This window comes from Brachyhypopomus gauderio, chromosome 9 (assembly GCF_052324685.1).
Source record: "Brachyhypopomus gauderio isolate BG-103 chromosome 9, BGAUD_0.2, whole genome shotgun sequence".
In the NCBI taxonomy this organism is placed as follows: domain Eukaryota; kingdom Metazoa; phylum Chordata; class Actinopteri; order Gymnotiformes; family Hypopomidae; genus Brachyhypopomus; species Brachyhypopomus gauderio.
The window spans coordinates 19,458,166-19,481,899 of record NC_135219.1 but is presented as its reverse complement, the minus strand read 5'-3'; the positions used below and the strand labels follow the sequence as shown (position 1 = coordinate 19,481,899).

Genomic DNA, 23,734 nt, shown 5'->3' with positions numbered 1-23,734 from the left:
CAGTCTGGTTGTCACATGTCAATCAATAGCTCCAAGGCGTGGCCAAATTTACTTAAACAGCCATATCTCAGCAACGCTTTGACGGATCTTCATAAAATTTTAACAGTTGTTAGGGCACATGACTCCGAGGTCATAGGTCAAAGCTGGCCACGATTGTCCAATAGGGGGCGCTATAACATGGGAAAAACTGTATCTCAGAAACCGTTAGTCACATCAAGCCAAAACTTTACAGGCATCATCAGGGGCCCAAGTGATATCAAGACACACAATGATGACATCATCACTCAAAAAACATGGCCGCCATGAGCCAATTAATTTTTATTTGAATTAATTGGCCATTTGACAGACTTACCATTGGCCAAACAACATGAAACCTCACCACTGTGCATATCCCAGGACTATGTGTCATGCTGTGCAGTTTTAAAACATTTGGCCACTAGGTGGCGCTATTTGTGAAAATCATGCATAACTCCTCCAAATTTTGACTTAGGAACATGCAACTTGTTTCTTTTTATTCCTTGCAGTAGACCTGACAACTTTGCAATTACAAGTCCTATTAAAAAATGCATACTTTTGTCACATTCATCTATTGTTTGAAAATAGCTATTTACAAACTAGTCATAGGAATTTGATCCAATTATGGAAAAATTGCTATGAGCATAATCAGTAGACTCTGTAGGTAAAAACTGATTAAAAAAATGTTGGATTTTTATTTATCTGATTGGTCCATTTCCCCATTATATCATTGTGGCCATGCCATATATGACCTATATTGCTATAACTCATAAACCATGTATGCAATCAACTCCCAATTTGAAAGGCTTTTATATCCTGAAGTCCTTGTGAGGTATGCCAAGTTTGGTTTAAATTGGCCTGTCGGGGGCGCTACAGTACCCAAAAACCTAAGAAAACATAAAAACTCATGCTGCAATCTTGTTATGCAGAATACAGACAAGTAATTGGTCTTGTATGATCCAGATCAATAAGTTCTATAACATTGCAATTGCATCTTATAACAAAAAGTGCACTGCCTGACCAGAAATGAACCTTTTAATTCACCAAAATGTCATATTGCATTACTGAGATTAATGAGATATCAGTATGGTAGTACTTGGGCTCCATCTAGTGGCCAAACATCGAAATGGACTGAAAACTATTTCTCACATGAAATACCACACAAACACACACACAAAGCTGATCTCAGCATGTGATTTAGTTCTGTGATCTAAATCATTTTGCCAATACAATTTATTTTGAACCTTTTGTGTCTTTACTGCCTCAACTGAATCTTTTTTTTTTAATAAAGTACACTGCCTGACCAGAAATTAACCTTTAAGTCACCAAAATGTCCTATTTCATTACTGAGATTAATGAGATATCAGTATGGTAGTACTTGGCCTCCATCTAGTGGCCATATTCCGGAACTGACTGAAAACTATTACATGAAACACCACACAAACACACACAAAGCTGATCTCAGCATTGTGATTTAGTTCTGTGATCTGACTCAATTTCCCAATACACATTATTTTGATCCTTTTGGGCCTTTAGTGCCCTAATTGAACCTTTTTTTGCACATTGATTTATTTGTGCATTTTTTTTCACTCAAATAGCTTCTTTTCACATTTAGGGTCTATTGAGGCCAAGAGGCCTATTCGTGTGTGAACCCGCCAATTGCCGCTTGCGGCTATATTTAGGGTTCACACACGTAGTGTGGGAAACCTATTGTAATTGCTCGAATTTTTCTTTTTTCTTCTTATTAGGGTTCACACACGTAGTGTGGGAAACCTATTGTAATTGCTGAGATTTTTAGGGGTCCAAGCACCAGCGGTGCTGGAACCCTATTGTAATTGTTCTGATTATTATTATTAGGGTTCACACACGTAGTGTGGGAAACCTATTGTAATTGCTCGAATTTTTCTTTTTTCTTCTTATTATTATTATTATTTTTCTCCGCATAAAACGCATACTGCAGCCTAGACCGTAAGGCCCAGAGACACCAAACTTGGCAGAATGGTGTAGTCTCTTTGCAAGACCGTGCTAAAGTACAGAGACCCACATTGGCCTGATGGTGGCGCTATAGCGCACCATTTTGCGTTTTGGTCCATATCTCCCAAACCGTAGGGCCTAGAAACAAAATTCCACTTCTGATGGATTCCTTGGTTCAAGCCAAACAAAAAAGCCTCAAGAACCATTAAGCTCCGCCTACTTAGATTTTTTGCTAATTTGCATAATATGCAAAACCTACTTTTTTATACTAGTCCCTGGTTTTTCATCCGATCACCACAAGCTTGGTATCAAAATGTTCAGAAGAATCTCATTATCAAGATTCCTGGAAAAAATTGTGACATTTGCATACAGTGTCGTTGTGACATGTCAATCAATAGCTCTGGGGCGTGGCCAAATTTACTTAAACAGCTATATCTCAGCAACGCTTTGACGGATCTTCATAAAATTTTAACAGTTGTTAGGGCACATGACTCCGAGGTCATAGGTCAAAGCTGGCCACGATTGTCCAATAGGGGGCGCTATAACATGGGAAAAACTGTTTCTCAGAAACCATTAGTCACATCAAGCCAAAACTTTACAGGCATCATCAGGGGCCCAAGTGATATCAAGACACACAATGATGACATCATCACTCAAAAAACATGGCCGCTATGAGCCAATTAATTTTTATTTGAATTAATTGGCCATTTGACAGACTTACCATTGGCCAATCAACATGAAACCTCACCACTGTGCATATTTCAGGACTATGTGTCATGCTGTGCAGTTTTAAAACATTTGGCCACTAGGTGGCGCTATTTGTGAAAATCATGCATAACTCCTCCAAATTTTCACTTAGGAACATGCAACTTGTTTCTTTTTATTCCTTGCAGTAGACCTGACAACTTTGCAATTACAAGTCCTATTAAAAAATGCATACTTTTGTCACATTCATCAATTGTTTGAAAATAGCTCTTTGAGAACTAGTCCTAGGAATTTGATCCAATGATGGCAAAAATGGCATAGGCATAATCTGTAGACACTGTAGTTAACTACACATGGAAAAAATGTTGCATTTTTATTTGTCTGATTGGTCAATTTTTCCATTATATCCTTCTGGCCATGCCATAAATGACCTTTATTGCTATAACTCATAAACCATGTAAGTGATCAACTCCCAATTTGAAAGGCTTTTATACACTGAGGTCCCTGTGAGGTATGCCAAGTTTGGTTCAAATTGGCCTGTCGGAGGCGCTACAGTACCCAAAAACCTGAGAAATCATAAAAACTCACGCAGCAATCTTGTTATGCAGAATACAGACAAGTAATGGGGCTTGTATGATTCAGATCAATGAGGTCTATAACATTGCAATTACATCTCATAACAAAAAGTGCACTGCCTGACCAGAAATGAACCTTTTAATTCACCAAAATGTCATTGCATTACTGAGATTAATGAGATATCAGTATGATAGTACTTGGGCTCCATCTAGTGGCCAAACACCGGAACTGACTGAAAACTATTTCTCACATGAAACACCACACAAACACACACAAAGCTGATCTCAGCATGTGATTTAGTTCTGTGATCTGAATAATTTTGCCAATACATATTATTTTGATCCTTTTGGGCCTTTAGTGCCCCAATTGAACCTTTTTTTGCACATTGATTTATTTGTGCATTTTTTCCACTCAAACAGCTTCTTTTCACATTTTGGGGTCTAAAGGACCTTTTGGGCCTCTGCCTATTGAGGCCAAGAAGCCTATTCGTGTGTGAACCCGCCAATTGCCGCTTGCGGCTATATTTAGGGTTCACACACGTAGTGTGGGAAACCTATTGTAATTGCTCGAATTTTTCTTTTTTCTTCTTATTATTAGGGTTCACACACGTAGTGTGGGAAACCTATTGTAATTGCTCGAATTTTTCTTTTTTCTTCTTATTATTATTATTATTTTTCTCCGCATAAAACGCATACTGCAGCCTAGACCGTAAGGCCCAGAGACACCAAACTTGGCAGAATGGTGTAGTCTCTTTGCGAGACCGTGCTAAAGTACAGAGACCCACATTGGCCTGATGGTGGCGCTATAGCGCACCATTTTGCGTTTTGGTCCATATCTCCCAAACCGTAGGGCCTAGAAACAAAATTCCACTTCTGATGGATTCCTTGGTTCAAGCCAAACAAAAAAGCCTCAAGAACCATTAAGCTCCGCCTACTTAGATTTTTTGCTAATTTGCATAATATGCAAAACCTACTTTTTTATACTAGTCCCTGGTTTTTCATCCGATCACCACAAGTTTGGTATCAAAATGTTCAGAAGAATCTCATTATCAATATTCCTGGAAAAAATTGTGACATTTGCATACAGTGTCGTTGTGACATGTCAATCAATAGCTCTGGGGCGTGGCCAAATTTACTTAAACAGCTATATCTCAGCAACGCTTTGACGGATCTTCATAAAATTTTAACAGTTGTTAGGGCACATGACTCCGAGGTCAGAGGTCAAAGCTGGCCACGATTGTCCAATAGGGGGCGCTATAACATGGGAAAAACTGTTTCTCAGAAACCATTAGTCACATCAAGCCAAAACTTTACAGGCATCATCAGGGGCCCAAGTGATATCAAGACACACAATGATGACATCATCACTCAAAAAACATGGCCGCCATGAGCCAATTAATTTTTATTTGAATTAATTGGCCATTTGACAGACTTACCATTGGCCAATCAACATGAAACCTCACCACTGTGCATATCTCAGGACTATGTGTCATGCTGTGCAGTTTTAAAACATTTGGCCACTAGGTGGCGCTATTTGTGAAAATCATGCATAACTCCTCCAAATTTTCACTTAGGAACATGCAACTTGTTTCTTTTTATTCCTTGCAGTAGACCTGACAACTTTGCAATTACAAGTCCTATTAATAAAAAATGCATACTTTTGTCACATTCATCAATTGTTTGAAAATAGCTCTTTAAGAACTAGTCCTAGGAATTTGATCCAATGATGGCAAAAATGGCATAGGCATAATCTGTAGACACTGTAGTTAACTACATATGGAAAAAATGTTGCATTTTTATTTGTCTGATTGGTCAATTTTTCCATTATATCCTTCTGGCCATGCCATAAATGACCTTTATTGCTATAACTCATAAACCATGTAAGTGATCAACTCCCAATTTGAAAGGCTTTTATACACTGAGGTCCCTGTGAGGTATGCCAAGTTTGGTTCAAATTGGCCTGTCGGAGGCGCTACAGTACCCAAAAACCTGAGAAATCATAAAAACTCACGCAGCAATCTTGTTATGCAGAATACAGACAAGTAATGGGGCTTTTATGATTCAGATCAATGAGGTCTATAACATTGCAATTACATCTCATAACAAAAAGTGCACTGCCTGACCAGAAATGAACCTTTTAATTCACCAAAATGTCATTGCATTACTGAGATTAATGAGATATCAGTATGATAGTACTTGGGCTCCATCTAGTGGCCAAACACCGGAACTGACTGAAAACTATTTCTCACATGAAACACCACACAAACACACACAAAGCTGATCTCAGCATGTGATTTAGTTCTGTGATCTGAATAATTTTGCCAATACATATTATTTTGATCCTTTTGGGCCTTTAGTGCCCCAATTGAACCTTTTTTTGCACATTGATTTATTTGTGCATTTTCTCCACTCAAACAGCTTCTTTTCACATTTTGGGGTCTAAAGGACCTTTTGGGCCTCTGCCTATTGAGGCCAAGAAGCCTATTCGTGTGTGAACCCGCCAATTGCCGCTTGCGGCTATATTTATTATTATTTTTCTCCGCATAAAACGCATACTGCAGCCTAGACCGTAAGGCCCAGAGACACCAAACTTGGCAGAATGGTGTAGTCTCTTTGCGAGACCGTGCTAAAGTACAGAGACCCACATTGGCCTGATGGTGGCGCTATAGCGCACCATTTTGCGTTTTGGTCCATATCTCCCAAACCGTAGGGCCTAGAAACAAAATTCCACTTCTGATGGATTCCTTGGTTCAAGCCAAACAAAAAAGCCTCAAGAACCATTAAGCTCCGCCTACTTAGATTTTTTGCTAATTTGCATAATATGCAAAACCTACTTTTTTATACTAGTCCCTGGTTTTTCATCCGATCACCACAAGCTTGGTATCAAAATGTTCAGAAGAATCTCATTATCAATATTCCTGGAAAAAATTGTGACATTTGCATACAGTGTCGTTGTGACATGTCAATCAATAGCTCTGGGGCGTGGCCAAATTTACTTAAACAGCTATATCTCAGCAACGCTTTGACGGATCTTCATAAAATTTTAACAGTTGTTAGGGCACATGACTCCGAGGTCATAGGTCAAAGCTGGCCTCGATTGTCCAATAGGGGGCGCTATAACATGGGAAAAACTGTATCTCAGAAACCATTAGTCACATCAAGCCAAAACTTTACAGGCATCATCAGGGGCCCAAGTGATATCAAGACACACAATGATGACATCATCACTCAAAAAACATGGCCGCCATGAGCCAATTAATTTTTATTTGAAATAATTTGCCATTTGACAGACTTACCATTGGCCAAACAACATGAAACCTCACCACTGTGCATATCTCAGGACTATGTGTCATGCTGTGCAGTTTTAAAACATTTGGCCACTAGGTGGCGCTATTTGTGAAAATCATGCATAACTCCTCCAAATTTTCACTTAGGAACATGCACCTTGTTTCTTTTTATTCCTTGCAGTAGACCTGACAACTTTGCAATTACAAGTCCTATTAAAAAATGCATACTTTTGTCACATTCATCAATTGTTTGAAAATAGCTCTTTAAGAACTAGTCCTAGGAATTTGATCCAATGATGGCAAAAATGGCATTGGCATAATCTGTAGACACTGTAGTTAACTACATATGGAAAAAATTTTGCATTTTTATTTGTCTGATTGGTCAATTTTTCCATTATATCCTTCTGGCCATGCCATAAATGACCTTTATTGCTATAACTCATAAACCATGTAAGTGATCAACTCCCAATTTGAAAGGCTTTTATACACTGAGGTCCCTGTTAGGTATGCCAAGATTGGTTCAAATTGGCCTGTCGGAGGCGCTACAGTACCCAAAAACCTGAGAAATCATAAAAACTCACGCAGCAATCTTGTTATGCAGAATACAGACAAGTAATGGGGCTTGTATGATTCAGATCAATGAGGTCTATAACATTGCAATTACATCTCATAACAAAAAGTGCACTGCCTGACCAGAAATGAACCTTTTAATTCACCAAAATGTCATTGCATTACTGAGATTAATGAGATATCAGTATGATAGTACTTGGGCTCCATCTAGTGGCCAAACACCGGAACTGACTGAAAACTATTTCTCACATGAAACACCACACAAACACACACAAAGCTGATCTCAGCATGTGATTTAGTTCTGTGATCTGAATAATTTTGCCAATACATATTATTTTGATCCTTTTGGGCCTTTAGTGCCCCAATTGAACCTTTTTTTGCACATTGATTTATTTGTGCATTTTTTCCACTCAAACAGCTTCTTTTCACATTTTGGGGTCTAAAGGACCTTTTGGGCCTCTGCCTATTGAGGCCAAGAGGCCTATTCGTGTGTGAACCCGCCAATTGCCGCTTGCGGCTATATTTATTATTATTATTTTTCTCCGCATAAAACGCATACTGCAGCCTAGACCGTAAGGCCCAGAGACACCAAACTTGGCAGAATGGTGTAGTCTCTTTGCGAGACCGTGCTAAAGTACAGAGACCCACATTGGCCTGATGGTGGCGCTATAGCGCACCATTTTGCGTTTTGGTCCATATCTCCCAAACCGTAGGGCCTAGAAACAAAATTCCACTTCTGATGGATTCCTTGGTTCAAGCCAAACAAAAAAGCCTCAAGAACCATTAAGCTCCGCCTACTTAGATTTTTTGCTAATTTGCATAATATGCAAAACCTACTTTTTTATACTAGTCCCTGGTTTTTCATCCGATCACCACAAGCTTGGTATCAAAATGTTCAGAAGAATCTCATTATCAATATTCCTGGAAAAAATTGTGACATTTGCATACAGTGTCGTTGTGACATGTCAATCAATAGCTCTGGGGCGTGGCCAAATTTACTTAAACAGCTATATCTCAGCAACGCTTTGACGGATCTTCATAAAATTTTAACAGTTGTTAGGGCACATGACTCCAAGGTCATAGGTCAAAGCTGGCCACGATTGTCCAATAGGGGGCGCTATAACATGGGAAAAACTGTTTCTCAGAAACCATTAATCACATCAAGCCAAAACTTTACAGGCATCATCAGGGGCCCAAGTGATATCAAGACACACAATGATGACATCATCACTCAAAAAACATGGCCGCCATGAGCCAATTAATTTTTTTTTTAATTAATTGGCCATTTGACAGACTTACCATTGGCCAATCAACATGAAACCTCACCACTGTGCATATCTCAGGACTATGTGTCATGCTGTGCAGTTTTAAAACATTTGGCCACTAGGTGGCGCTATTTGTGAAAATCATGCATAACTCCTCCAAATTTTCACTTAGGAACATGCAACTTGTTTCTTTTTATTCCTTGCAGTAGACCTGACAACTTTGCAATTACAAGTCCTATTAAAAAATGCATACTTTTGTCACATTCATCAATTGTTTGAAAATAGCTCTTTAAGAACTAGTCCTAGGAATTTGATCCAATGATGGCAAAAATGGCATAGGCATAATCTGTAGACACTGTAGTTAACTACATATGGAAAAAATGTTGCATTTTTATTTGTCTGATTGGTCAATTTTTCCATTATATCCTTCTGGCCATGCCATAAATGACCTTTATTGCTATAACTCATAAACCATGTAAGTGATCAACTCCCAATTTGAAAGGCTTTTATACACTGAGGTCCCTGTGAGGTATGCCAAGTTTGGTTCAAATTGGCCTGTCGGAGGCGCTACAGTACCCAAAAACCTGAGAAATCATAAAAACTCACGCAGCAATCTTGTTATGCAGAATACAGACAAGTAATGGGGCTTGTATGATTCAGATCAATGAGGTCTATAACATTGCAATTACATCTCATAACAAAAAGTGCACTGCCTGACCAGAAATGAACCTTTTAATTCACCAAAATGTCATTGCATTACTGAGATTAATGAGATATCAGTATGATAGTACTTGGGCTCCATCTAGTGGCCAAACACCGGAACTGACTGAAAACTATTTCTCACATGAAACACCACACAAACACACACAAAGCTGATCTCAGCATGTGATTTAGTTCTGTGATCTGAATAATTTTGCCAATACATATTATTTTGATCCTTTTGGGCCTTTAGTGCCCCAATTGAACCTTTTTTTGCACATTGATTTATTTGTGCATTTTTTCCACTCAAACAGCTTCTTTTCACATTTTGGGGTCTAAAGGACCTTTTGGGCCTCTGCCTATTGAGGCCAAGAGGCCTATTCGTGTGTGAACCCGCCAATTGCCGCTTGCGGCTATATTTATTATTATTATTATTATTTTTCTCCGCATAAAACGCATACTGCAGCCTAAACCGTAAGGCGCAGGGAGACCAAACTTGGCAGACTGGTGTAGTCTGTTTGCGGGACCGTGCTTAAGTACAGACACCCAAATTGGCCTCATGGTGGCGCTATAGCGCAGCATTTTGCGTTTGGATTCATATCTCCCACCCCGTAGGTCCTAGACACAAAATTCCACTTCAGGTGCATTCCTTGGCTCCAGACAAACAAAAAAGCCTCAAGAACCATTAAGCTCCGCCTACTTAGATTTTTTGCTAATTTGCATAATATGCAAAACCTACTTTTTTATACTAGTCCCTGGTTTTTCATCTGATCACCACAATCTTGGTGTCAAAATATTCACAAGAATCTCATTATCAAGGAACATCAACAAAACTGTGACATTGGTATACCGTCTGGTTGTCACATGTCAATCAATAGCTCTGAGGCGTGGCCAAATTGACTTCAGCAGCTATATCTCAGCAATGCTTTGACCTATCTTTATGAAAATTTATCAGTTGTTAGGGCACATGACTCAGAGGTCACAGGTCAAAGCTGGCCACGATTGTCCAATAGGGGGCGCTATAACATGGGGAAATTTGTTTCTCAGAAACCATTAGTCACATCAAGCCCAAACTTTACAGGCATCATCAGGGGCCCAAGTGGTATCAAGGCACACAATGATGACCTCATCACTCAAAAAACATGGCCGCCATGAGCCAATTAATTTTTATTTGAATTAATTGGCCATTTGACAGACTTACCATTGGCCAATCAATATCAAACCTCATCACTGTACATATCCCAGGACTATGTGTCATACTGTGCAGTGTTGAAACATTTGGCCACTAGGTGGCGCTATTTGTGAAAATCATACATAACTCCTCCAAATTTTCACTTAGGAACATGCAACTTGTTTCATTTTATACCTTGCAGTAGACCTGACAACTTTGCAATTACAAGTCCTATTAAAAAATGCATACTTTTGTCACATTCATCAATTGTTTGAAAATAGCTCTTTAAGAACTAGTCCTAGGAATTTGATCCAATGATGGCAAAAATGGCATAGGCATAATCTGTAGACACTGTAGTTAACTAAATAAGGAAAAAATGTTGCATTTTTATTTGTCTGATTGGTCAATTTTTCCATTATATCCTTCTGGCCATGCCATAAATGACCTTTATTGCTATAACTCATAAACCATGTAAGTGATCAACTCCCAATTTGAAAGGCTTTTATAGACTGAGGTCCTTGTGAGGTAGGCCAAGTTTGGTTCAAATTGGCCTGTCGGAGGCGCTACAGTACCCAAAAACCTGAGAAATCATAAAAACTCACGCAGCAATCTTGTTATGCAGAATACAGACAAGTAATTGGGCTTGTATGATTCAGATCAATGAGGTCTATAACATTGCAATTACATCTCATAACAAAAAGTGCACTGCCTGACCAGAAATGAACCTTTTAATTCACCAAAATGTCATTGCATTACTGAGATTAATGAGATATCAGTATGATAGTACTTGGGCTCCATCTAGTGGCCAAACACCGAAACTGACTGAAAACAATTGCTCACATGAAACACCACACAAACGCACACAAAGCTGACCTCAGCATGTGATTTAGTTCTGTGATCTGAATCATTTTGCCAATACACATTATTTTGATCCTTTTGGGCCTTTAATGCCTCAGTTGAATTGAATGTTTTGTCACATTGATTTACTTATGCATTTTTTCCACTCAAACAGCTTCTATTCACTTTTGGGTCTAAAGGACCTATTGGGCTTCTTTTTGCCTATTGAGGCCAAGAGGCCAATTTGTTGGTCTAAAAGACCCTTTGGGCTTTTTTGCCTTTTTTTGTGTGAACCCGCCAATCGCCGCTTGCGGCTATATTTATTAGGGTTCACACACACAGTGTGGGAAACCTATTGTTATTGTCGGGTTTTTTCTTTCTTTCTTTCTTTCTTTCTTATTATTATTTTTCTACTGATAAAACGCATACTGCAGCCTAGACCGTAAGGCCCAGGGAGACCAAACTTGGCAGGATGGTGTAGTCTCTTTGCGAGACCGTGCTAAAGCACAGAGACCCACATTGGCCTGATGGTGGCGCTATAGCGCACCATTTTGCGTTTTGGTCCATATCTCCCAAACCGTAGGGCCTAGAAACAAAATTCCACTTCTGATGGATTCCTTGGCTCAAGCCAAACAAAAAAGCCTCAAGAACCATTAAGCTCCGCCTACTTAGATTTTTTGCTAATTTGCATAATATGCAAAACCTACTTTTTTATACTAGTCCCTGGTTTTTTATCGGATCACCACAACGTTGGTGTCAAAATATTCAGGAGAATCTCATTATCAAAGTTGATTAAAAACATTTTGAGATTTGCATATAGTCTGGCTGTCACATGTCAATCAATAGCTCCGAGGCGTGGCCAAATTTACTTAAACAGCCATATCTCAGCAACGCTTTGACGGATCTTCATAAAATTTTAACAGTTGTTAGGGCACATGACTCCGAGGTCACAGGTCAAAGCTGGCCACGATTGTCCAATAGGGGGCGCTATAACATGGGAAAAACTGTTTCTCAGAAACCATTAGTCACATCAAGCCAAAACTTTACAGGCATCATCAGGGGCCCAAGTGATATCAAGACACACAATGATGACATCATCACTCAAAAAACATGGCCGCCATGAGCCAATAATTTTTTTTTTTAATTAATTGGCCATTTGACAGACTTACCATTGGCCAAACAACATGAAACCTCACCAGTGTGCATATCTCAGGACTATGTGTCTTGCTGTGCAGTTTTGAAACATTTGGCCACTAGGTGGCGCTATTTGTGAAAATCATGCATAACTCCTCCAAATTTTCACTTAGGAACATGCAACTTGTTTATTTTTATTCCTTGCAGTAGACCTGACAACTTTGCAATTACAAGTCCTATTAAAAAATGCATACTTTTGTCACATTCATCAATTGTTTGAAAATAGCTATTTACAAACTAGTCATAGGAATTTGATCCAATTATGGAAAAATTGCTATAAGCATAATCAGTAGACTCTGTAGGTAAAAAGTAATTAAAAGAATTTTGGATTTTTATTTTTCTGATTGGTCCATTTACCCATTATATCATTGTGGCCATGCCATTTATGACCTATATTGCTATAACTCATAAACCATGTATGCAATCAACTCCCAATTTGAATGGCTTTTATATCCTGAAGTCCTTGTGAGGTATGCCAAGTTTGGTTCAAATTGGCCTGTCGGGGGCGCTACAGTACCCAAAAACCTAAGAAAACATAAAAACTCATGCTGCAATCTTGTTATGCAGAATACAGACAATTAATTGGTCTTGTATGATCCAGATCAATAAGTTCTATAACATTGCAATTACATCTTATAACAAAAAGTGCACTGCCTGACCGGAAATGAACCTTTTAATTCACCAAAATGTCATTGCATTACTGAGATTAATGAGATATCAGTATGGTAGTACTTGGGCTCCATCTAGTGGCCAAACACCGAAACTGACTGAAAACTATTGCTCACATGAAATACCACACAAACACACACAAAGCTGATCTCAGCATGTGATTTAGTTCTGTGATCTGACTCAATTTCCCAATACACATTATTTTGATCCTTTTGGGCCTTTAGTGCCCCAATTGAACCTTTTTTTGCACATTAATTTATTTGTGCATTTTTTTCCACTCAAACAGCTTCTTTTCACATTTAGGGTCTAAAGGACCTTTTGGGCCTCTGCCTATTGAGGCCAAGAGGCCTATTCGTGTGTGAACCCGCCAATTGCCGCTTGCGGCTATATTTAGGGGTCCAAGCACCACCGGTGCTGGAACCCTATTGTAATTGTTCCGATTTTTATTATTATTATTATTAGGGTTCACACACACAGTGTGGGAAACCTATTGTTATTGTCGGGTTTTTTCTTTCTTTCTTATTATTATTATTTTTCTACTGATAAAACGCATACTGCAGCCTAGACCGTAAGGCCCAGGGAGACCAAACTTGGCAGGATGGTGTAGTCTCTTTGCGAGACCGTGCTAAAGCACAGAGACCCACATTGGCCTGATGGTGGCGCTATAGCGCACCATTTTGCGTTTTGGTCCATATCTCCCAAACCGTATGGCCTAGAAACAAAATTCCACTTCAGGTGCATTCCTTGGCTTCAGACAAACAAAAAAGCCTCAAGAACCATTAAGCTCCGCCTACTTAGATTTTTTGCTAATTTGCATAATATGCAAAACCTACTTTTTTGTACTAGTCCCTGGTTTTTCATCGGATCACCACAACCTTGGTGTCAAAATATTCAGGAGAATCTCATTATCAACCTTGCTTAAAAACATTTTGAGATTTGCATACAGTCTGGTTGTCACATGTCAATCAATAGCTCCAAGGCGTGGCCAAATTTACTTAAACAGCCATATCTCAGCAACGCTTTGACGGATCTTCATAAAATTTTAACAGTTGTTAGGGCACATGACTCCGAGGTCATAGGTCAAAGCTGGCCACGATTGTCCAATAGGGGGCGCTATAACATGGGAAAAACTGTTTCTCTGAAACCATTAGTCACATCAAGCCAAAACTTTACAGGCATCATCAGGGGCCCAAGTGATATCAAGACACACAATGATGACATCATCACTCAAAAAACATGGCCGCCATGAGCCAATTAATTTTTATTTGAATTAATTGGCCATTTGACAGACTTACCATTGGCCAAACAACATGAAACCTCACCACTGTGCATATCTCAGGACTATGTGTCATGCTGTGCAGTTTTGAAACATTTGGCCACTAGGTGGCGCTATTTGTGAAAATCATGCATAACTCCTCCAAATTTTCACTTAGGAACATGCAACTTGTTTCATTTTATTCCTTGCAGTAGACCTGACAACTTTGCAATTATAAGTCCTATTAAAAAATGCATACTTTTGTCACATTCATCAATTGTTTGAAAATAGCTATTTACAAACTAGTCATAGGAATTTGATCCAATTATGGAAAAATTGCTATGACCATAATCAGTAGACTCTGTAGGTAAAAACTGAGTAAAAAAATGTTGGATTTTTATTTTTCTGATTGGTCCATTTTCCCATTATATCATTGTGGCCATGCCATATATGACCTATATTGCTATAACTCATAAACCATGTATGCAATCAAGTCCCAATTTGAAAGGCTTTTTTATCCTGAAGTCCTTGTGAGGTATGCCAAGTTTGGTTCAAATTGGCCTGTCGGGGGCGCTACAGTACCCAAAAACCTAAGAAAACATAAAAACACATGCAGCAATCTTGTTATGCAGAATACAGACAAGTAATTGGTCTTGTATGATCCAGATCAATAAGTTCTATAACATTGCAATTGCATCTTATAACAAAAAGTGCACTGCCTGACCAGAAATGAACCTTTTAATTCACCAAAATGTCATATTGCATTACTGAGATTAATGAGATATCAGTATGGTAGTACTTGGGCTCCATCTAGTGGCCAAACATCGGAACGGACTGAAAACTATTTCTCACATGAAATACCACACAAACACACACACAAAGCTGATCTCAGCATGTGATTTAGTTCTGTGATTTGAATCATTTTGCCAATACAAATTATTTTGATCCTTTTGGGCCTTTAGTGCCCCAATTGAACATTTTTTTGCACATTGATTTATTTGTGCATTTTTTCCACTCAAACAGCTTCTTTTGGGTCTAAAGAACCTATTGGGTCTATTGCCTATTGAAGCCAAGTGGCCTATTCGTGTGTGAACCCGCCAATTGCCGCTTGCGGCTATATTTATTAGGGTTCACACACATAGTGTGGGAAACCTATTGTTATTGCTCGGATTTTTCTTTCTTATTATTATTATTATTTTTCTCCGCATAAAACGCATACTGCAGCCTAGACCGTAAGGCCCAGGGAGACCAAACTTGGCAGACTGGTGTAGTCTGTTTGCGGGACCGTGCTAAAGTACAGAGACCCACATTGGCCTGATGGTGGCGCTATAGCGCAGCATTTTGCGTTTTGGTCCATATCTCCCACCCCGTAGGTCCTAGAAACAAAATTCCACTTCAGGTGCATTCCTTGGCTCCAGACAAACAAAAAAGCCTCAAGAACCATTAAGCTCCGCCTACTTAGATTTTTTGCTAATTTGCATAATATGCAAAACCTACTTTTTTATACTAGTCCCTGGTTTTTCATCGGATTTGTTCAATCTTGGTGTCAAAATATTCAGAAGAATCTCATTATCAATAAATTTGAACAAAATTGTTACATTTGCATACAGTGTCGTTGTGACATGTCAATCAATAGCTCTGAGGCGTGGCCAAATTGACTTCAGCAGCTATATCTCAGCAATGCTTTGACCTATCTTTATGAAAATTTATCAGTTGTTAGGGCACATGACTCAGAGGTCACACGTCAAAGCTGGCCACGATTGTCCAATAGGGGGCGCTATAACATGGGGAAATTTGTTTCTCAGAAACCATTAGTCACATCAAGCCCAAACTTTACAGGCATCATCAGGGGCCCAAGTGGTATCAAGGCACACAATGATGACCTCATCACTCAAAAAACATGGCCGCCATGAGCCAATTAATTTTTATTTGAATTAATTGGCCATTTGACAGACTTACCATTGGCCAATCAACATGAAACCTCATCACTGTGCATATCCCAGGACTATGTGTCATACTGTGCAGTGTTGAAACATTTGGCCACTAGGTGGCGCTATTTGTGAAAATCATGCATAACTCCTCCAAATTTTCACTTAGGAACATGCAACTTGTTTCTTTTTATACCTTGCAGTAGACCTGACAACTTTGCAATTACAAGTCCTATTAAAAAATGCATACTTTTGTCACATTCATCAATTGTTTGAAAATAGCTCTTTAAGAACTAGTCCTAGGAATTTGATCCAATGATGGCAAAAATGGCATAGGCATAATCTGTAGACACTGTAGTTAACTAAATATGGAAAAAATGTTGCATTTTTATTTGTCTGATTGGTCAATTTTTACATTATATCCTTCTGGCCATGCCATAAATGACCTTTATTGCTATAACTCATAAACCATGTAAGTGATCAACTCCCCATTTGAAAGGCTTTTATACACTGAGGTCCTTGTGAGGTAGGCCAAGTTTGGTTCAAATTGGCCAGTCGGAGGCGCTACAGTACCCAAAAACCTGAGAAATCATAAAAACTCATGCAGCAATCTTGTTATGCAGAATACAGACAAGTAATGGGGCTTGTATGATTCAGATCAATGAGATCTATAACATTGCAATAACATCTCATAACAAAAAGTGCACTGCCTGACCAGAAATGAACCTTTTAATTCACCAAAATGTCATTGCATTACTGAGATTAATGAGATATCAGTATGATAGTACTTGGGCTCCATCTAGTGGCCAAACACCGAAACTGACTGAAAACAATTGCTCACATGAAACACCACACAAACGCACACAAAGCTGATCTCAGCATGTGATTTAGTTCTGTGATCTGAATCATTTTGCCAATACACATTATTTTGATCCTTTTGGGCCTTTAGTGCCTCAGTTGAATTGAATGTTTTGTCACATTGATTTACTTATGCATTTTTCCACTCAAACAGCTTCTATTCACTTTTGGGTCTAAAGGACCTATTGGGCTTCTTTTTGCCTATTGAGGCCAAGAGGCCAATTTGTTGGTCTAAAAGACCCTTTGGGCTTTTTTGCCTTTTTTTGTGTGAACCCGCCAATCGCCGCTTGCGGCTATATTTATTATTATTATTATTTTTTTTCTGCCTTAAAACGCATCGTGCAGCCTAAACCGTAAGACCTACAGACTTCTCCTTTGGCCAACTTGTAGTACTCCTCTCCGCTACTCAGGCGCAACACGCCAGCCCGATACGACCCTAGGTGGCGCTATAGCGCACAAAAACGCATGAAAAAGTTTAAACTGGTGTTTCTCCTAAACCGTATGTCCTAGAGACAAAATGTAAACTTCATCTGATCAGGCATGTGCTCATCTAAAAAAAGTTCCATTGAAGCCATATGCTCCGCCCCTTACATGTCGAGCTAATTTGCATAATATGCAAATTTGCACACATTTTTGAGCGCGTACTAGTTCCTGGATTTTTCACATACATGCACATATGTGATATCCAGGCGCTCAGAAGAGTCTGAACTTTAATTGTTATGGAGCCAAAGTGCACATTTCTGCACATGGGCGTGGCCACATGCATCACAAGTCAAGCGTAGAAAATTCCTTCGCCAAAAATCCACATATTCTGCTATATCTCAGGCATTCTTTCACGTATTCATACCAAATTTCACACACATGTACCTACTGGGTGTCTAGACCTGCACATGCATTTTGGCAGACATGCACATCTAGGTGGCGCTATAACGGCCAAAAAACTCTCCTGCCCACACCGATTGGCCAAATAACTCCAAACTTGGTACGCATCATCAATATGCACCTATGACACAGGTCCTTGACCTGCACCATCATATGTCCAATATGGCCGCCGCTATCGACCAATCAGCTTTCAGTACACCTTTCACAAGCTTTTCATATGCCAATTTTTTTTCTGCCTTAAAACGCGTTGTGCAGCCTAAACCGTAAGACCTACAGACTTCTCCTTTGGCCAACTTGTACTACTCCTCTCCGCTACTCAGGTGCAACACGCCAGCACGATCCGCCCATAGGTGGCGCTACAGCGCACACAAACGCATGAAAAACTTTACACAGGTGTTTCTCCTAAACCGTATGTCCTAGAGACAAAATGTAAGCTTCACCTGATCAGGCATGTGCTCATCTAAAAAAAGTTCCATTGAAGCCATATGCTCCGCCCCTTACATGTCGAGCTAATTTGCATAATATGCAAATTTGCACAAATTTTTGAGCGCGTACTAGTCCCTGGATTTTTCACATACATGCACATATGTGGTATCCAGGCGCTCACAAGAGTCTGAACTTTAATTGTTATGGAGCCAAAGTGCACATTTCTGCACATGGGCGTGGCCACATGCATCACAAGTCAAGCATAGAAAATTCCTTCGCCAAAAATCCACATATTCTGCTGTATCTCAGGCATACTTTCATGTATTCACTCCAAATTTCACACACATGTACCTATTGGGTGTCTAGACCGGCACACACATTTTGGCAGACATGCACACCTAGGTGGCGCTATAACGGCCAAAAAACTCTCCTGCCCACACCGATTGGCCAAATAACTCCAAACTTGGTACGCATCATTTATATGCACCTATGACACAGGTCCTTGACCTGCACCATCATATGTCCAATATGGCCGCCGCTATCGACCAATCAGCTTTCAGTTCACATTTCACAAGCTTATCATATGCCAATCAACATGAAACTCACATATTATGTTCATCTACACACCCTCTAAGACATACTCAAGTATGACGGGAATTGCACCACTAGGTGGCGCTATACTAGAATTTCCTGAATTACCCCTACATCTTTCTTACACATGCACACACATGCAATGGCCTACCTATAGGTTTCATATACACATTGCTTCACCCATACCTACAAAGTGATTACACACACATGCTTACGCATCTCAGGCGTGCCAGATGGTGCCCATACCCTGCGCTTGGACCCCGTAATTGCCGCTTGCGGCTATATTTATTATTATTATTCTTTTTCTCCGCTAAAACGCGTTGTGCAGCCTAAACCGTAAGACCTACAGACTTCTCCTTTGGCCAACTTGTAGTACTCCTCTCCGCTACTCAGGCGCAACACGCCAGCCCGATACGACCCTAGGTGGCGCTATAGCGCACACAAACGCATGAAAAAGTTTACACAGGTGTTTCTCCTACACCGTATGTCCTAGAGACAAAATGTAAACTGCATATGATCAGGCATGAGCTCCTCTAAAAAAAGTTCCATTGAAGCCATATGCTCCGCCCCTTACATGTCGAGCTAATTTGCATAATATGCAAATTTGCACAAATTTTTGAGCGCGTACTAGTCCCTGGATTTTTCACATACATGCACATATGTGATATCCAGGCGCTCAGAAGAGTCTGAACTTTAATTATTATGGAGCCAAAGTGCACATTTCTGCACATGGGCGTGGCCACATGCATCACAAGTCAAGCGTAGAAAATTCCTTCGCCAAAAATCCACATATTCTGCTATATCTCAGGCATTCTTTCACGTATTCATACCAAATTTCACACACATGTACCTACTGGGTGTCTAGACCTGCACATGCATTTTGGCAGACATGCACATCTAGGTGGCGCTATAACGGCCAAAAAACTCTCCTGCCCACACCGATTGGCCAAATAACTCCAAACTTGGTACGCATCATCTATATGCACCTATGACACAGGTCCTTGACCTGCACCATCATATGTCCAATATGGCCGCCGCTATCGACCAATCAGCTTTCAGTACACCTTTCACAAGCTTTTCATATGCCAATTTTTTTTCTGCCTTAAAACTCGTTGTGCAGCCTAAACCGTAAGACCTACAGACTTCTCCTTTGGCCAACTTGTAGTACTCCTTTCCGCTACTCAGGCGCAACACGCCAGCCCGATCCGACCATAGGTGGCGCTATAGCGCACAAAAACGCATGAAAAAGTTTAAACTGGTGTTTCTCCTAAACCGTATGTCCTAGAGACAAAATGTAAACTTCACCTGATCAGGCATGTGCTCATCTAAAAAAAGTTCCATTGAAGCCATATGCTCCGCCCCTTACATGTCGAGCTAATTTGCATAATATGCAAATTTGCACACATTTTTGAGCGCGAACTAGTCCCTGGATTTTTCACATACATGCACATATGTGGTATCCAGGCGCTCACAAGAGTCTGAACTTTAATTGTTATGGAGCCAAAGTGCACATTTCTGCACATGGGCGTGGCCACATGCATCACAAGTCAAGCGTAGAAAATTCCTTCGCCAAAAATCCACATATTCTGCTGTATCTCAGGCATACTTTCATGTATTCACTCCAAATTTCACACACATGTACCTATTGGGTGTCTAGACCGGTACATACATTTTGGCAGACATGCACACCTAGGTGGCGCTATAACGGCCAAAAAACTCTCCTGCCCACACCGACTGGCCAAATAACTCCAAACTTGGTACGCATCATCTATATGCACCTATGACACAGGTCCTTGACCTGCACCATCATATGTCCAATATGGCCGCCGCTATCGACCAATCAGCTTTCAGTTCACATTTCACAAGCTTATCATAAGCCAATCAACATGAAACTCACATATTATGTTCATCTACACACCCTCTAAGACATACTCAAGTATGACGGGAATTGCACCACTAGGTGGCGCTATACTAGAATTTCCTGAATTACCCCTACATCTTTCTTACACATGCACACACATGCAATGGCCTACCTATAGGTTTCATATACACATTGCTTCACCCATACCTACCCAGTGATTACACACACATGCTTACGCATCTCAGGCGTGCCAGATGCTGCCCATACCCTGTGCTTGGACCCCGTAATTGCCGCTTGCGGCTATATTTATTCTTATGATTATTATTATTTCTTGCTTGTTTTGTGTTATATTTGGCTTTCAGAAGACCAAAATATTTTCAAAAACTCAAAAAGCATTTTAGGCCCATTAAATGTAATTTTTTCTAATATCTAAACGCTCCCTCTAGTCGTGCGTTTAAAATACATTTCCTAAAAACAACGTGTATTCTGTTTAATAACGGTAGCCACCAAACCCGTCCATGTTGAATATGAAGTCATCTACGCACTGGACACATATAGCTAGTCTAGATTACTTTGCTTAAATAGGCATTAAAAGTGAGACGTCAATATAATAATACTAATAAAAAATAATACTACTAATAGATGAATGAATGCATTATCATAATAGCTGCAGAAGTAGCCTACCATAACCTATTGTTTTCAGTTCCTTTGTTCGGATTCTCTACAGCTCTCAACATCCTTTTGTGTTTGGTAACCATGGCAACATTTGATTTCATCAACTGCATCAGCACCTAAAGTGTTTGCCGCGGCTATTTAAGGAACGGGGTAAAGAGTTACGTTGTATGCGTGAAATCATTTTTCGGGGAAATAGTAAAGAAAGCTGCGATCTCACAACATATTCTCTGCTCTGATTTCAGACAGGCGACTGGATCAAAGATTCTCGGCGACTTGTGCATAAATCGGGTGTTTTCGTGTTATCGCTCATAGTGCTGCAACCGAACCCGAACAAAACACAGTATTACACCGTGGCGCTGTTTTGTTTGCAATATGCTACTCTACCTTTACCAACCAATAACGTAGCCTTTAAAATATACCCGATTTAATCCCAACTTTCCACGCATTTCTTGATATTTTGTCTAGTCATGCACAGTCAATGCCCCTCGTATCTGGTTGTTGTCTGCATCTTCAATGCACTGAATATCTGAAAGGTTGCTTGTTTGACGACGCTCATCTTTATACGTTAATAACAACAGCAGAGCTCGCACTGCGATCATGGTGGCCATGGATGACAAAAAAAATCTCTTGGGGGTTGCTTTTCGACAAGCAATATTAGCCAAGAGTCAGGCCTGTCCAGTATTGATTTAGTCAACATTTAATCGATAAGGCCTACTGTAGTCTGTGCATCACCTCGAAGTGGCTGACCGTGTAAATCCCGATCTATTACGCTCCTGTAGTCTATTTATCAAAGCTGCAACCCCTTCATATAACATAAGAATATACACATAATCCACGCAATATGGGAATAACAACAGCCTCCACGAAGCAACGCCGTCCGCGTCGCATCATGGCAGCCTACCTTTCGGAAATCTTTTCTGTAAATTTGATCTTTTTCATTTTCCGAAGCTTGCCGATATCCATGCAACGTTTCTTCATATTATGGCTTGTGGTCCTGCCGGTGATCCAGTGGGTTAGATGTTAAGACAGGTGGTCTGGCGTACAGTAACCTGAGAGGACGCTTTGTCCATCAGTGTGCAGCGCTGCGGGCTGGAGGCGCGCGCTCGCCGCTCCATGTGAACTTGTGTCAAGCGCTGCAAAACGAACAAAGATGAACAAAGATGTGGGCGACTCTCCCCACACAGACCCGCTGCTCAAGGGTCTTCCAGAGTGACAGCGAATCATTTCACACAAACACATGCATCAGAGGAAAGGAAAGAAACATGTTTTCTCAAAAAATGCTACACTCGGATGAATCAAATCTTAGGATATATTATTTTAACTGCTAAAAGAGGCAATTTTATTCCAAAACATTCCCGCCACATTTTTTATTTCTTTATAATGCATTATTTATTTTAATATAACTTTAAACGTGTAGCTTTATTCAAGCAGACTATAAAAAGCATAAGCCTTCAATTGGAGGCAATAGAAGTAACCGATTGTCGCATCGGAGTGAAAATGCCTACATGAAAAAAAGGCAAAAGCATTAATTTGAGAATGAACACTGAATGTTTAAGAACTTATGGCGATTCTCATGCTGAGAGTAGATACAGACCAATATGATCAGTGGTGCACGCCTAATTTAGGTGGCTTGCATCTTATATTTCTCTCTCCACCAGTGTCACTGTGCATTTAGAAATGCCAAGTGCACCTTTTAAATAAGACATAAAAGTTAAAGCTAAATTAATTGTTAATTTTCAATAATCGCAATATATTAAAGGTTAAATGCAGAGCACGCACCAAGAAAACTAATTTTGTAGAAAATAAAGATCGATTAGAACTGGAATGAAGTCAATTTCTCAAATTAAAATCTACATTACCTTGGAGATAATTCCTGGATTTTCACAATAAGTCCATGGTGCACAATTCAACAATTCACACAACAAACACTTTATCGGAAATTACGTTTTATGCATTGATCGCAGTGTAGCAGGATTGAGAATAACCACATCGTAGCCATTCAACACAACACTAAAATTCAACAGCCTGAGAATTGTACATTATACCACTGGGTTAACGCGAATTGCAATTTTCAGTAACAAAAAGCATTATGCAACAATATTTACATGAAGAGAATCGTTGTTCAGTGTCATTTCTTTTATATTTACTCACAAAAATGAATTCTGTCAGATACTGCTGCCGTTTTCCTCAACAAAACATAACAAAAATGGCAAAAACACTTTTGCAAATTTACAGGCCTTTAAAAGCTTCCGGTAACTAGAGGATACTGGAGTTGAGGTAACTTCCTTTTATTTTGT

The 23,734-nt window shown here is 39.7% G+C and overlaps 1 protein-coding gene across 1 annotated transcript in view; it reads right to left on the bottom strand.

Moving 5' to 3' along the window:
• Positions 1–23,665, bottom strand: part of LOC143523358 (macoilin) — a 68,723-nt gene extending 45,058 nt beyond the window's left edge. The window contains exons 1-2 of the mRNA XM_077017744.1: positions 23,297–23,665; positions 22,339–22,570 (exon numbers count right to left, since the gene is read on the bottom strand). Coding sequence (XP_076873859.1) covers positions 22,339–22,415 — 77 coding nt within the window. The 5' untranslated portion in view covers positions 22,416–22,570; positions 23,297–23,665. The remainder of the gene's footprint in view (positions 1–22,338; positions 22,571–23,296) is intronic.
• Between the last annotated feature and the right edge of the window lie 69 nt (positions 23,666–23,734).